Source organism: Procambarus clarkii, chromosome 27 (genome assembly GCF_040958095.1).
Source record: "Procambarus clarkii isolate CNS0578487 chromosome 27, FALCON_Pclarkii_2.0, whole genome shotgun sequence".
Lineage (NCBI taxonomy): Eukaryota > Metazoa > Arthropoda > Malacostraca > Decapoda > Cambaridae > Procambarus > Procambarus clarkii.
This window is the reverse complement of record NC_091176.1, coordinates 25329302-25345403: the sequence shown is the minus strand read 5'-3', so window position 1 is coordinate 25345403 and position 16102 is coordinate 25329302. Positions and strand designations below refer to the sequence as shown.

Here is a 16102-nt window from a genome sequence, read left to right as displayed (position 1 = left end):
GCATGCACATGACTGTAAAGCTGCCGCCCAGTTGGGTGGGTGTGCAGCAAGACTAGTAACTGTGTGACTCACTATAGATGTAAAGTGCCTCGTATAGTGACTGTTGTGAGCCTCTTGTAATGTCACTTGTGACACAAAGATTATTGATGTGTGTAATTGTGTGGGTGATTAGATATGTATGTGTATGTATATGTGTATACGTATATATATACAGTATATATATATATATATATATATATATATATACCTGTATGAATGAGGGTGTGTACATGTGTATACAACATTGATAATTTTGTAACTAGCGTCAAACATTGTTATTGGCTTAGCTAAACGAACTAGAGGGTTCAGTTCATGAACCGATTATGTGCCTCTGTAATCCTTTACACCACCGCCCACGGGATGGGTATGGGGTGCATAATAAAGAAAGAAATCTAGAATCACTGGATGGTTAGTCATACGTGGAATCAGGGAAGAAAATACCAGCCTCAGAATAAAAAAAATCACCTATGACTAAAAATCAGGAGAGAACAAGAAATGTAAGGCTGATCTATTAGCCTCCACTAAAAAACAGACATGGGTTGACAATAGAGGGGCAAGGTAGGTTACAGGAAATTTATTAGGTATAGCTTCATTTTTATCTTAAACTGGTTGAGAGAGGTACAGTCTTTAACATGGTTGGGAAGGTCATTCCACATTCTGGGTCCCTTGATTTGTAGAAAATTTCTAGTTTGATTAAGTCGTACTCTTGGAATATCAAAACTGTATTTATTTCTGGTGTGGTGCTCATGGGTTCTGTTACAACCTTCAATGAAGCTTTTGAGGTCAGGATTGGCATTACAGTTCAGCGTTTTATATATGTATAATACACATGAGAGAATGTGCAGTGACTTAATATCTAACATATTCAGAGATTTGAGTAGGGGTACCGAGTGATGTCTGGGGCCAGAGTTGGATATTGTCCTAATAGCAGCTTTGTGTTGAGTAATTAGAGGACGTAAATGATTTTGGGTAGTAGGTTCAAGTTGGGTAGGGTAGGGTAATTCAAGTTCAGGTACGTTTATTGAGACAATAAAATACATATCAAATGGATAGAGTAGCTTAGGTTTATGGATTTATGCCCCTGTCGGTGAAAAAGCATCTCTGGGGCTTTCATATATCTTATAAATTCTGATGTTCATCGTAGATTTATAGCTCCAGAGGATCTGATGAATTATCAAAGCTCTTTTTACTACCTATCATCCATCTAATACCCTTTCTTTTCTTTCCTTTCTCATTTTTTATACATATTTTTAAACGAATTCAGTAATGACCGTCTTTAAAATTTTCCGTGAAGGCCATTAGAATGTTTTCTTTCGGCGAATTCAGGTAAAACATTTAATTATCCTGCTTTCAGACCGAACGAGTAAACAGCGTCGCTTGTTACATAGGGTGCTGTCAGACCGTGGTAACGCTGCAACACTGTTTACATACTATAATTGTATTTGTGAATAAATACGAAACTTTTACAATTAAGAAAGATATATTTATATTTTATTACCTAGAAAATGTAATATATATATTAATTTTCATAAAATAATTTGCGCACAATATACGGACATAATATTAGAAAGGAAACAATTCTCTTTTAAATAAGGCGGATATAATGACATATGTAACATCAGTTTTAAAATCGTTGGCACAAAAATTCCTGTTGTTGTTGTGTGACCTCAATTGTGGTGTGGCGTTGTTGGTGTGGCTGCCGTCCTGCCTCGGGTTCCTCACTTGGTAAGTTAAAAGGTAAGGTGTTAAGATCCTTTTGAGGCAACAGGTACACAGTGCTCACGTTGTTATGAAACACCTGGCTGGGGTAAAATACTTAGGGAAAATTCATAATAGGGAAAGACAACTTCAAGAAAAACTAAGAGAAAACAACATGAGAGAGAATATAATCCCAACACTAAACTGAGGCCTCGTGCCCTCTAATGTGGGGGAACCATATACCTGAAGGGACGAACCTATGCACAGATATTATCAGAGTTGCTCTCTTAAGGTAATTACTAATATTTTAGGTTCTACTCAAATTCTATAAAATATTTTGTTAGACTATATGGGCGGTTACAAGTCTAATTCCAGGGCTATAAAGTGAAATAAGGACCAATCTGATGTGACCAATCTGCGAAATGTTGTATAGGAATTAATGACTGATATGATGGCTATACTTATATGACAATGAATGTGTTGATAAATAATTTATTCTCTAAAATATCACTTTTTTCATAATTGTAAGACCATGAACATCAGAACAAATATTGATCATTATGGAACAAGATGGTGGGCTACAAAAAAAATTAATAACAAACATTTATTTAATAGAACCAGTGCCCCTGTTGGGTTTTGTTTGGGATTTCTATGCTAGTTCTCATAACATTTTGGTCCATTATGTGAGCTGCAGATTACATCTAGTTAATCTTGTGTTATTTTGGAGATGGTAGCTCTCGGTGCATTACTCATCGTAGAACTGGGTGCAACAAGTGCATTTTATGTATGTTAATCTTGTCCTCAAAGTTTATATAATTAATTTTTAATAAAATTTTATCAGGGATAGGTAGCCTGTATATTGTATTTGTGTCTATGTAATTACATAAGTGTGTAATTACCTAAAGTGTAGTTACAGGATGAGAGCTATGCTCGTGGTGTGCTGTCTTCCCACCACTCTGTCATATAAGGCTTTGAAACTACCGACGGTCTTGGCCTCCACCACCTTCTCACTTAACTTGTTCCAACCGTCTGCCACTTTGTTTGCAAAAGGGAATTTTCTTATATTTCTTCGGCATCTGTGTTTAGTTAGTTTAAATCTATGACCTCTTGTTCTTGAAGTTCCAGGTCTCAGGAAATTTTCCCTATCAATTTTATCAATTCCTGTTACTATTTTGTATGCAGTGATCATATCACCTCTTTTTCTTCTGTCTTCTAGTTTTGGCATATTTAATGCCTCTAATGTCACTTTGTAGCTCTTGACCTTCAGTTCTGGGGGGCCACTTAACAGCATGTCTCTTCACTTTTTCCAGTTAATGTTTTTTTTTTTTTTTTTTTTTTTTTTTGAGATATATACAAGAGTTGTTACATTCTTGTACAGCCACTAGTACGCGTAGCGTTTCGGGCAGGTCCCTGGAATACGATCCCCTGCCGCGAAGAATCGTTTTTTCATCCAAGTACACATTTTACTGTTGCGTTAAACAGAGGCTACAGTTAAGGAATTGCGCCCAGTAAATCCTCCCCGGCCAGGATACGAACCCATGACATAGCGCTCGCGGAACGCCAGGCGAGTGTCTTACCACTACACCACGGAGACTGCTAATGTGCTTCTTAAGATATGAGCACCATACAACCGCTGCACATTCCAGCTTTTGTCTAACAAAAGTTATGAACGATTTATTTAGTATTTTGCCTTCCATTTTTAAAAGCAATTCTAAAGTTAGAAAGTGTAACATAGGCCCCTTGCACAATGTTCTTAATGTGATCCTCAGGTGATAGTTTTCTATCTAGAACTACCCCTAGATCTCTCTCTTTATCAGACTTCTTTAACGATTTCTCACATAATTTATAAGTTGTGTGGGGTCTATGTTCTCCTATTCCACATTCCATAACATGGCATTTATTTACATTAAATTCCATTTGCCAAGTGGTGCTCCATATACTTATTCTGTCCAGGTCTTCTTGAAGGGCATGACAATCATCTAAGTTTCTTATCTTCCCTACTATCTTAGCATCATCAGCAAACATGTTCATATAATTCCGTATTCCATCTGGTAGATCGTTTATGTAGACAATGAACATTACCCATGCAAGAACTGAACCCTGTGGTACTCCGCTTGTGATATTTCTTCAGTCCGATACACTTCCTCTTATTACTGCCCTCATTTTTCTATCAGAAAATTGTTCATCCATGTTAGCATCTTACCTGTCACCCCTCCAATGTGTTCGTTTCCAGAACAACCTCTTATGTGGAACTCTGCCGAAAGCCTTTTTTAGGTCCAGATAGATGCAGTCAACCCAACCATCCCTTTCCTGTAAAATCTCTGTGGCTCGGTCATAGAAACTGAGTAAATTCGATACACAGGATCTTCCAGATCGAAAACCATACTGACGATCTGATATATTGTTTGTCTTCAGGTGTTCTACACATTTAGTTTTAATTATTTTGTCCAATATTTTGACTATTACACTTGTCAACAATACAGGTCTATAATTGTTGAGGGGGGTCTTCCCTGCCACCACTTTTGTAGATTGGAACTCTGTTAGCCTTTTTCCATGCATCTGCTACGACTTAGGTACACAGGGATGCCTGAATAATCAGGTGAAGTGGAATGTTGAGCTCAGATGCACATTCTCTCAGTACCCATGGTGAAACTCCATTTGGGTCAACTGCTTTGTTCAACTCCTTGAGAATATTTTCCACTTTGTCTCTAGACACCTCTATGTGCTATATGTTGTTCTCTGGAATTCTTATTGTCTGGTTCTCTGAAGATTTCATTTTGCACAAACACACTTTGGAACTTTTTGTTTAGTGTTTCACACATTTCCTTTTAATTTTCGGTGAATCTGTTTCCCATTTTCAACCTCTGGATATTATCCTTTATCTGCAATTTGCTGTTTATGAATTTGTAGAATAGGCCTGGTTCTGTTTTACATTTGTCCGCTATCACTTTTTCAAAATTTCTTCCTGCCTCTCTCCTTACTGCTGTGTAGTTATTTCTCGCATCTTTGTATTGCTGGTATGTTTGGTGGTTTGGCCTCTTCCTATATTGATTCCATTTTTGTGTCTTGGTCTCTGGCCCTCTCACAATTTCTGTTGAACCAATCCTCTTTTCTCACACTGCATCTCTGTTTAGGTATGAATGTTTGTGTGCTTTCATCGTACATTGTTCAAAATTTGGCATACATCTCGATTACTTCCCTGCTTAGCAACAAGTCTGTCCAATTACACTCATTAAAAAAGTTTCTTGAAATGGGGGTCCCACTTCAAGGCCCTGAACCAACATAGAAGTAAGAAGAGAAGATACGATATATACCCATTGGTTCGTGTTCTGATTATGTAAAATTATCTTTACCCAATGATTTACCCATTGGTTCATGTTTTATCACCTCGCCCAAAAACATTTATGTCATTTCACCTTACCCAAAAAAAATATAAACTTTAAACGGAGTAGTTTACTTAAGTACATAAAAAATTTTCTTTGAAAATGTGAGAGGTCTTGCGAAAAGCTTCTAGGCATCAGACCAAAATAAAAATGTGAAAATGAACTTGGGAGAGTTAATTTTTCAATTACCTCCGACGGTGAAGAAAAACGTGAGAAATATTGAGAAGATTCATGTTAGAATCGTTAATCCTACCCATTCGGTCATATTCAACAACATATGTTTACAAGAAAGACTGGTACCAAAATATACTAATATTATATATTGGATATATATAATAATAATACAGTATAATAATATATATTATATATACTGTATATAGTTTTATATAGTCGAATATATCTTATATCGAGGTGCCCACCTCAAGGTTGAACTACTGACCTTTCCCCAGTGCATTACCACAACAGTCGACTAACTCCTGGATACCCATTTACTACTAGGTGAACAGAGGCATGTGATGAGAAACATGCCTAACCATTTCTGTCCCACCCAGGATTAAAACCTGGGATTCCTGGTTTCAAGTTGAACGAGCCCAACTGCACTACCAAGACAGAATTAACTATGCAGCTGTCAAACACTGCAGCACCATTCAGCAGAATCGAGAAAAATTCAGCATTGCAACTGCCCTTGCTAAATATGATGTAATTTACTCAAGATATAAACTGCAAATTACATTGCATGTTTGCTTCCCTACCTTGCCACTTTACCTCCACAACCTTGTCACAACTTCATCTACACCTCATTCCTCCCACTTTTCCCCTCTTTATAATCTTTGGCTCTGTGTAAAGTGTAGCATGTTAGACTTGATAAAGCTATTACAGTGCAATATATAAATTAATGTAAATATAAATTCTATATAAATTCATATCGGTTAAATAAATATAAATCTCGCAGGTCAGTTCCTCACATTATTTGGTAGTTGTGTGATAATTTAAGTGGACTGTATGTCTGCAAATTCTCATAGTGCAAGCAACATGTTGTCTCCAAATAAAGTCTACTTCCAGCGTGGTGTTCATCTACATCTTGTTATTTAGCAGATACAGTATAGTAAAACATAATGATTAAAATATTTTTGTGCTATTATACAGTATTTTTAGCAGTGTTTCAGCAAGCAGGTAAAGTGTGTTCGACTATACAGTATACAGTACCAGGAATACATTTAAACTTCATTTCTCTGTGAGGTAAAATAATTTGTTAAAAAATAATATTGTAATCTTTAATTTATTATTTTAATTAGGAGTTGGGTGTTTGTAAATATTGTATTGTACACCATTTGAATATACCTGCAGTGTGATGAATATTTGTCATTGATAATTCAGGTGTTAAGATGCCTTACCGTTTGAGGGTCACCGAGGAAGAAGTGCGGGAGGAATTGACTAAGCTGGGATTCGAAGATGTTTCTGATGAAAATGTTGAACGTCTCCGTAAGGGTAGGTGTACATATATCTTTAGTACATTACAAGAGTGTATCTAAGGTAAAAGAGAAAAGTGAGTACAGTACTGGTATGCAGTTTTTCAGACTTTAAAGTTTGTGTGTAATTTAAAGTACTGTACTCTACATATATAATGCTATTATTTATCCCATATACTGTGTGCCTGTTTAATTTGACAACTCCGTAATGCACGTTAAACAAAATTCTTTTAATACTGTTAAAATCATTTCCCTGATCATGGCAATATAAAAAACAAATAAAAATTACACTACTTTGGTTGCAGTAAAGTAGAAAAGGTGCACAATAACATCAAATCATGAGCACTTGTACAGGAGACTCCCGAAATCGGTCGCATGGGCAATTCAAGAGAAAAAAGTTTCCTCACACATATTATTGATCATATTGATCAATAATACAAGAATTTTCTTGTAGTTTTTTTTGCCTATTTTATGCACTTGGATGTCATTTCCTATTTGTTTACATTAAAACGGATATAATATTGATGATAATGATACATGTCACTAGTGTGCCCATCAAAAATGTTCGTCACAGTATTACATGTTCAATTTTCAATCTATAATAATATTTACACAGAACCCCCCGACAAGGCAAAAACAAAAAACAAACCCCGCAAGAGGACAGCGAACCCCAAGGGTCAAAGCCGGCCGCTATGTTGGGAAAATGAAGCTGCGCAGTACCCTGTGCCCCTACCAGTGCAAACTGCCACTTACCCGCAGGTAACAAGGGAGAACAGAACACCCAAGAGCCCAACGGGCGGCTGAAAAACCGAACGGTAGAATGGACCAGCAGAGGCAGGTCCCGAGGAGCCTGTGGAAGGTGGCCCCGAGCTCCAAGGGCAGTACTTACAGGGCACGTAGGGAAGGCAGCCCTAGGCGCATGCAGCCCAAGTACTGAAGATATCTCCTGGCTCTCACGCCCTTGGAAAAACAAACACCATACACGAAGCACAGTGCTGTAAAGACACTGGAGCCAGAGCACACAACCTCTACCTATAGCATCAGCCCCAAGAACTGAGATGTGGGTAGCTGGCGTGAAGGGTCTGGGGCTCCCCCTTCCCCCTCTCGGGGAGGGGGAGCCCGGCATTATAGTGCCAGAGTAAATTTCAAACAAGTACTTAACTCACTTAAAATACCCTTTACCATCGAGCATATATTAGGAGGCGGTGACCACTCGTTACAAGAAAAATACCAAAGAGTCAAAGCACTGGCTAAATATCTCCAGTTGACCAACAAATTGGGTCACATCTGACCTGCGCCACATTTATACCTGGCGCCACCAACGGCTAAACACAGAAAACAACTGCCTTGTCGCAACATTGGATCGGCTGACGCCATAAACACAACATACCACCCTACGGTGCGGCAAGTCTCCCTCTAACATACACCTCTGTTTTAGTCGCCGCTCCTCTGTCTACAGCACAACGCAACAAGCACTTTTGAAACTCTTATCATCTTCAACATAAATGCCTCCACCAACATCTGTACTGGTGCAGTCATTGGGAGGACAAACCCTTCATGCAAACTGCAGCTACTATCAAGAAGAAGAGTTTGAAATATGTAAAAAAAAAATAAGGAACAAAAAATTCAAAGTCCCAAGTTCTGCCAGTTATGACTGATTTATTAGTTGACCAATTTAATTCTTTCTTCACATAGTTATGGAAGGGTATGCATTCTCTGGGATGTAGAGGTTACAACAAAATCAGATAATAAACAAAGAAGAAAAAAAAAATCACCCCTAAAAAAAAAAAATTGTGGATATTGGTGAAAGTAACAGGTAATACCATTGGACAATGTATTTGTATGATATCTAACAAAATAGAGCATGATAACATACTTTTATTATTTGTTATTATGTATTACTCAGCAATGCTATAAAGGCACCAGCTGTATATCCACTTTGTGGACACTTCTAACTACTATTCTTCTTCTTTGCGCATCGGACAGGTGCTTGCATCTCCTTATTACTGCATTATCCCTCGGTTCTAGTTAATAGGAAATGTTCTCCTTATCAACAAAACATTTTTCTTTAAAAAAAAAAAATTGTCTAAAATCCATTTCTGAAAATTTTGGGATGAAACTTTCACGACTCTGAAGTCAATAAGTTGGAGATTTGCTTAACATATAATATTAATTTTCACATAATTCAAATATATTTTACCCAGCCCCAGCTTATACCCCCCATGTACAGCCCAGGCTGTAGCAGTGTAAGGGTTAAAAATAAGCTATGGGTGATTGAACTTTGTGAAAATGGGTGTTCTGTTAAGAGTGCTGTGAAGGATGTTAGTATAGGCATGAGTATGGTCTGTGATATAAGGGAATGCAAAGCTTATGTACATAATTTTAGTGTTGTGTTAGGTGAGGTTAGGTAAATAACACTGAAACCTTTAAACATCAATTAAGCAGATGAACTCCAACTAGGTAAGATGAAATTTCTGTTGTCACTAAATTCTTTCAATCTTTCTCTAACCATGTAATGTGTGTGTGTGTGTGTGTGGACATATGAATTATGTTGGTTGTGGCACAAAAATTACTAATGTGTTTATTTTTGGACTTTCCTGGTAAGAATTCCTGCTTATTTGGACGTTCAGCTTATCCAGTGAGAGAGATTTCTCATATAATCCAGATAAATGAGAGCAATCAGTAAATGCCACTGCTTTTTGTGCCTCTGTGAGTGGGGGGGCAGATTCTGGCACTGGTCCCAGGTAGACCTATAGAACTTTGCAGCTGATGCATTCTAGTAGGTGGTACACTATCAGGGATAGTATCTTCAGGAAACCACTGGGGCTTGCCCAGAAATTGATGTTTCATTACATTCAACACTATTCCCCAGGGTGGTCAGTTTTGCCTGTGTATTGTCCTATTAAACAAAAAAATGAGTGGTTAAGAGGTAGATCCCTGGTGCTAGAGCCTGTTCCTGCACACACACAGATATGCAAGTGTGTACATATTTAAACATCTAATGCATACTAACCATAAAAACTATTTTGCAGATCTTCTAAAATTGATCAAGAATGATCTCCGCAAAGTTAAACAGCAAAGGTGTCAGTCCAGAGACTTGCACGACTCTGTTAGCCATGATGAAACTCCTGCCATACCAAGCAAATTAAATATAAGGATGCCATTACCAGATACTTCTACACCAATTCCTCCTGAACAACAAATGCCATCTACTTGGAAGTCTTCAGTCAGGTACAGTACAGAGGGTAATGAATCTATGCATGGGTGTAATACCATATGGTATTTGATATTGAAGCAATTTGTTATTAGACTGATGATATTTAATGTAATTTTCTTGACCATTATTATACACTATAATATCTTGGATTTGTATGTTCAAATAGGTACTGAAGCTGTGTTCAAGACTGTATGCAAATAGAGAATACTGAATGTTAGTATTTAGTGCTGGTAGAGAAGTTTTAAATAATTTTTGTGTCCACTCACTGTATATGAAGACAAACACTGAAAGAATTTGAGGCGTTCAGAAATATTGTGCTATCGGTTGTCTTTGCAAATAAGTCCTGGGCTGTTATTCGGGCGTGGGGGTCAGACTTCCATCACTACCAAAATCCTCCTTGGCCATCTCTGTTTCAATACACTCACTAACTTCATCAGTGTCAGTATCAACAACACATTCCTCACTAGATAACTCCGACAAATTGTCAAATACAGCCTGAAATTTACAGGGTGTTAGTCTCACTCGCTTGTTCTTCTCTTGTATACTACTTAGATCTCCTTTTCACGCCTTTCTTTCACAAACCTCTTCCTGGAATGGCTCTGTTCATGATCACTATCTCACTGATGACCTCTATTCGAACCACAATGCTTTAAATGCTTCACCCATGTACTTCAAATACAAATAATCTCTTGGAGATTATTCGTCGTCGTCGTCGTCGTCGTCCACCAGTCTCGGGAGACTATGGAGTTGCGCCCTAGTTGTCAATCCTGGTGCCGCGTCTGGTGTGACTGATGAGGCCAATCCGAGATATATAATATATATACAGTATATATATATTTATATATATTATTATATATATATAAATAAAATATTGTGTGTGTGAACACGTACTAAACAGAATGAGAATTGATGGACTTACCTCGTATCTTTGTGTGTATTTATACCTCAATAAACTTATTTCATTTAAATTTATATTTGATCTTGGTGAGAGCTTCAGGAAGCTTCAGGGGTGCACCTAGAAAAGGGTATTTCAATGCATTTTTTTTATGTACTGTATGTATATAATATTGCAATGCATTTATTTTTCTCTGTATTTATACCATGTATTCCATGCTTCTATTTATAAGTGGTATATGAAAACCAGCCATTGCTAATTATAAAAATTGGTTACAAGTCTATATAATTGCATGATATGATGATCTAGTACCTTTGATTAAAAGTACAAATTTGCAGTTCAAGAAACTGGGGATAGTGATGTGGCAACCCAACCACTGCATGGTGTAGACCTGTAGTTGAGCGAGAGGAAGTGCTCTTTGCGATGAGGACATTGCAAGAGCACATGTTAATTACAAAGAGGAAGGGATTATGTGAATACAAAGTGAAGGGGAAAGTGAGGCAAGAAAACAGAAGCATGATTTGAATAAAAGGTATGTGAAAAGTTTAAATCATAAGAATGAGAGTGAATGAAGTGCTTGCAAGAAAAACTAAATGAAATTTGTCAAAGTATTTAAATTAATTTGGAAAGAAGAAAGTGCAAGAAGGAGATTTAACAAAACATTTAAAGGGGTTATTTAAGAAAAGTGTGGGAGAATGTTAACTGGTGGGAAAAATATATTAGAATTTAAATGAGGAATATTCTTTGTATATCTAGTGAGTGGAAGTAATGAAAGCAGAGGACATGATTGGTTTTACTAGCGTGAGTGTGTGACTTGCAAATGATGATATCTACATCATTCGGGACCAAAGAGCCAAAGCTCAACCCCCGCAAGCACAACTAGGTAAGTACATCTTATGGTTTTGTGAGTGAGTGAATGAGAGCTCTAGGAAGATTTTTGGTGGCGGGGTCATTGTGGTAATTACCACCACACTAAGAGCGGTTTCCATGCCATCACCTTGGATTTTTTTTTGTTTCACTGATTAGTTTACACAATTTAGTGTTTTTTGCTGTAAAGTCAGTTCATGTACACATAGTGTAATTGACCAATACAGTTAATGAGTATTATATTACTTGCCTACAATGTAATATATACATCTATATCACCCAAATCTGTTAATGGTGTAGTGAAAAGAAGCGTCTTGCAACCCACTCATCTGCTGGCCTTCTATCTGGGAATGTCATCCAGGTATGGTTTCAAATGCTTGTGGAAAATACTTAGTAGTAATTTGATAAGTGCAGACCTGTAGTACATGAAAACCTCATTGAGTATTAAGCACAATTTACAAAATAGTAAAACAAATTCTTGGGTCTGTGTGAACTCCACTACATCCATATCTTTAGTATAGAAACTAGGCATTAATAACAATGTCTTATGACAATAACTGCAGTGGCCCAGTTAATCCACAAATGACAATGACCACATATTGAGGGTTAATCTGCACTAATCCTCATGTTGGTTGACTTGATTTTGTGCTGAATTTGTGGCTGAATGGTGGAGGGTTAATTAATTAATGTCAAAATTGGTTGTTTTGTCAAGTAAAGAATAAGGAAAACTTTTGGACTATTGATGGTTACTGGAACCTAACACTATTTTCCTATATACCTTTAAGTTTGATTGGTCCAGTTTTTGTGGGAATGTACAAATGCTCTGCACAAATTGTGGCATTAGCATAGGAAAATATTGATGATTTGAGTTGTGGAAACTGATGATTTTCAGAACATTTGTGTTGACTGAATATTGTAAGTTTCTAGTGTTACAAGAACAGGCAAATTGATGTTGAATGTGCATAATTTTAGTTAAAATTTACAATAACTAAATATAATTTATTCAATTAAATAGTCGAACAAATGGATTGTTAGATTGTTTAGGAGAATATTTTATATAAATTTTAGGGTTGGAGCATTAAAGGGTGACAAAGATGTTCAGATATGGTTATCGTGTTTGAAGAATCTGGGATTGAGTGTTGGTAGGACGAAAAGAGCAGTAGAAAGGCATAGCTAATTTGAAGCAATTTATGAAAAACTGTGAATGTCTGTATAGGATAAAACTAATGGGCATCAAATGCCCAATCTTGTAAAGCATTGCAATGCAGCTGAGGTTTGATAGTGATAGCTCTCAAAGATGATTAATGTGGTGGTGGAAGATATGATAAAATGACGAGTGTAATTGTGAATATCGATAGCCTTCATTTCCTAATTGTCTTCTGGCCTAAACCTCCTGATGGAGAAAATATAGCCATGTTACCTAAGGTTTGCTCGTCCAATAGATTAACCTAATAATACAAAAACCTACATCACTTTCAGTAAGACTAAATGTGCTGGTCCCATGCATGGGGCGGATTATTTGGTGCATCTATACTTAATAACATAAATCTGAGTGTAATACAGGCATAATGAACTTCACACGATTTGCAAATGTAATATTTTATGTAGTAAGTAGAGTTGTAGTATATTAGAGGAGTGAAGTGGAGGTATGAGAGGAAACATATACAAAGAATGTTAATACAGGAGGATGTACAGAAACAGTGCCCAAGCTATTATAAATTTTTCTGCATAAGGTCCTCGATTATGGAAAAGTATTAAATATGTTAAATTTATATTATAAATTAACCATATTTCATGTTTTCATTGACTTTTGTATATAACCATCTTTTTCAGGCCATTTGGGAGTTCTCTGTCTCAGTCAAGAAATAATGCAAATGAAGATGCTGAAGAAAGTGGATATTCTGACTTTGATAGTAGAGCATCAGCTACATCTGTATCAGAAAGAGAGAAGAGCGACTCTTCTTCAGCCATGTATTCTCCAAGTGATAGTACTACAGGAGCCAGAATGTCTAAGGAAAAGATTAAATCGTATTCTGGTCTACTACAAAAAAATAAAATTGAAAATAGAGGTAGAACATTCAGACACACACATGTTGATACACACAGGATGCCAACAGGGCCAGTTGTAGATTCACAAGTCACATTGCAAAGACCAACAGATGATCAATCAAGAGGACAATCAAATGGGAATAAAGTGAACCAGGATCTTAGAAAGCAAAAGGTTGCTGGGATGGCAAAACATAAAGGTAAGTTTACACTGATAAGGTCCCTGTAAACATTTTAGTACCTTTTTTATTTTTAGGGTGCAATATTAGGCAAAATTCGGAGAACATCTTTGTCTTCACTTGAAATTTGAGAGATGCACACTGTTAAAATGTATTGGAGGTGCATGGTGAAATTGGACAGTGTAGCCCACTGTTGGCTATGCTGGTTTTAGAACTAATTCAAATCTCTATAAGGGGGGCCAAAACTGAACTGATATCCATTTAACATCATCATTATCAATTTTCCATTCTTGAAACTGACCCTTGTACTAAAATAACTGTGTTGGTATCTCTCGGTTCTTCTTTAGATCTGGTTTGGCATATGATACGAGTCCATAAAAGCATGCATTTCCCTATTTTATAATATTCCACAATAATTTTACTTCCTGGTATTCCGAGTGGTATTTCGACAGAAGAGAAGTATTTACAGCATTAGCCAGATGCACTTATTGTTTGCAAATCCTTATTACTTTTTACAGTTATTACTTAATGCTATCATCTGCTCCATCTTGCTCAGTTCATCCACATTTAAACAAACTTGCTTCCATGTCTCCACTATAAGTATCAATACCCCTTTTTTTCCTTGTCTGAATGCAGAACACAGCTGTAATTATAAAACAATGTGGCGCTAAATGATTTTCCCAGGTAAAAAGTAGATATCCTAGCAGATAAAACGTGAAAGCCTAGTAGATAAAATAATCTAAAAGCTAAAAAGCCATTGCACCGATGTGTTTGGTAAATGTGTTCAAAAGAAAAATACATAAAGATCAATGATTGACTTTGCTGCAACAGTTATAAACTATAATGTCAGATATGTGAAAAGATGGCTTCACACCACTTGGTCTCACTCACTGAAAATACAATACTGTACTATAAGAATCCTCACTGCTAAGTACTGTGAAATGATGCATCCAAGTAGACCAGCTTAAGAAAAGCAGTTAAAGAGGGAGCAGACCTGGGTATGGGGCCCATGTTACCTAATGACCCCGTACTGTGCCACCTGCAGGATCAACCCTTAAGTGATAAAAAGAGCATAGTTCATCTTAAGTTATTTTTGTAACTTATATTCTTTTGGCTCTCAACCTCGGGAGAAGCCTTCACCTACATGCCAACAACTTAAATCTCGCAAAAGTATCACACATTCGCAATTTTCCAAGTGTCATTCTATGGTACTTGTTTATACCTATATCCTTGACAAGTTTATATTCAACAGGTCTTCCTTTTATTGAACACATTTGAAGTCATCATCATTTACATTTATTGCATGCCCATTATATAATTCTCAAGGCTCATTTTTTATTATTGCCATTCAGAACATCCACATACTCATATATTCATGTAATCAAAGTACCAGTACATTACTGTACTGCATTCCATATTTTTTTCTGCAATGTGGATAGTATATTGTCTGAAGACTTATTCAATAAATTAGTAAAATTTTGCTCTTTTCAGATGGCTTGCCAGAGTACCCTAGTCGGCCTGATCCAGTTACTTTATATCATTTCTACAAGGCACATTGGGATAAGTTCAAAGCTCCTGGAGAAGATCCTCGATCAAAACTTCGTTGGTCTGTGCGTACAAAGCTGTTTTATTCAAAATAAACCTCATTTATTCCAGGGTGTAAAAGTTTCTTTTTAATAAATTTCCCAAGTTTTAAAAGTTTAGCTTCATACTGACTGAAGAGGAAATATTTCAATATTCCTAATTTTTCAATTACTTAATACAGTATTCCTTTGAGTATGGGAGCAAGTCTGTTACAACACACACATTTTCATTTATAAAGCAAGCATAATCTGTTTGAGTACAACATATATATATATGCTCATTTTAATCTTTAATCAGATAGTAATACATGAAATATATTTTGACTAGCAACAAATTATTATATAATAATTTTTTGAACAAAATTATAGTACTGTACTGTGATACATTTAATAGGAATAGCAAATCACTTGTTAATGTTTAAATGTTATCATTTAATGCCATTATTTTTAAGTAAAGATGATTTATTATCCATAAATATATGTATACTGTAATGGGAAAGAACAGATGATTTAGAAATAATGTGAGTTTATATAAGGTTCTCAACCCCAAGTTAAGGACATGGAAACATTTTTAGCTACAGTTGACTTTTGGATGTACATGTGAATGTATTTCCCGATACCTCGCATTTAAATGGTCTGTCTAGTACTTTGTTAAACATTTTAAAGGGAAAACATTCCAGGACAAAGATTATTATAATTATTATAAATAAAGTTAACACTACCATA

The 16102-nt window shown here is 36.3% G+C and overlaps 1 protein-coding gene across 3 annotated transcripts; it reads left to right on the top strand.

Moving 5' to 3' along the window:
- The first annotated feature begins 1608 nt into the window (after nucleotides 1-1608).
- On the top strand, nucleotides 1609-16102 carry LOC123762574 (centriolar and ciliogenesis-associated protein HYLS1). Of its 3 annotated transcripts, none has more exons than XM_045749138.1 (5): nucleotides 1609-1764; nucleotides 6498-6608; nucleotides 9622-9820; nucleotides 13402-13814; nucleotides 15285-16102. In XM_045749138.1, the coding sequence occupies exons 2-5, from the start codon at nucleotides 6506-6508 to the stop codon at nucleotides 15431-15433; spliced, it is 864 nt and encodes a 287-aa protein (XP_045605094.1). In that variant the 5' UTR covers nucleotides 1609-1764; nucleotides 6498-6505; the 3' UTR covers nucleotides 15434-16102. The 3 variants fall into 3 exon arrangements, with proteins under 3 accessions (XP_045605094.1, XP_045605095.1, XP_069188559.1); XM_045749139.2 differs by having other exon boundaries at nucleotides 1623-1776; XM_069332458.1 differs by lacking the exon at nucleotides 1609-1764 and adding an exon at nucleotides 1880-2029.

Bases quoted from the DNA above. Each gene is read 5' to 3' on its own strand.
- LOC123762574 (XM_045749138.1), top strand. From the start codon at position 6,506: ATGCCTTACCGTTTGAGGGTCACCGAGGAAGAAGTGCGGGAGGAATTG. The intron at 6,609-9,621 runs GTAGGTGTACAT...ACTATTTTGCAG, and splicing joins TGTTGAACGTCTCCGTAAGG to ATCTTCTAAAATTGATCAAG. The intron at 9,821-13,401 runs GTACAGTACAGA...CATCTTTTTCAG, and splicing joins ACTTGGAAGTCTTCAGTCAG to GCCATTTGGGAGTTCTCTGT.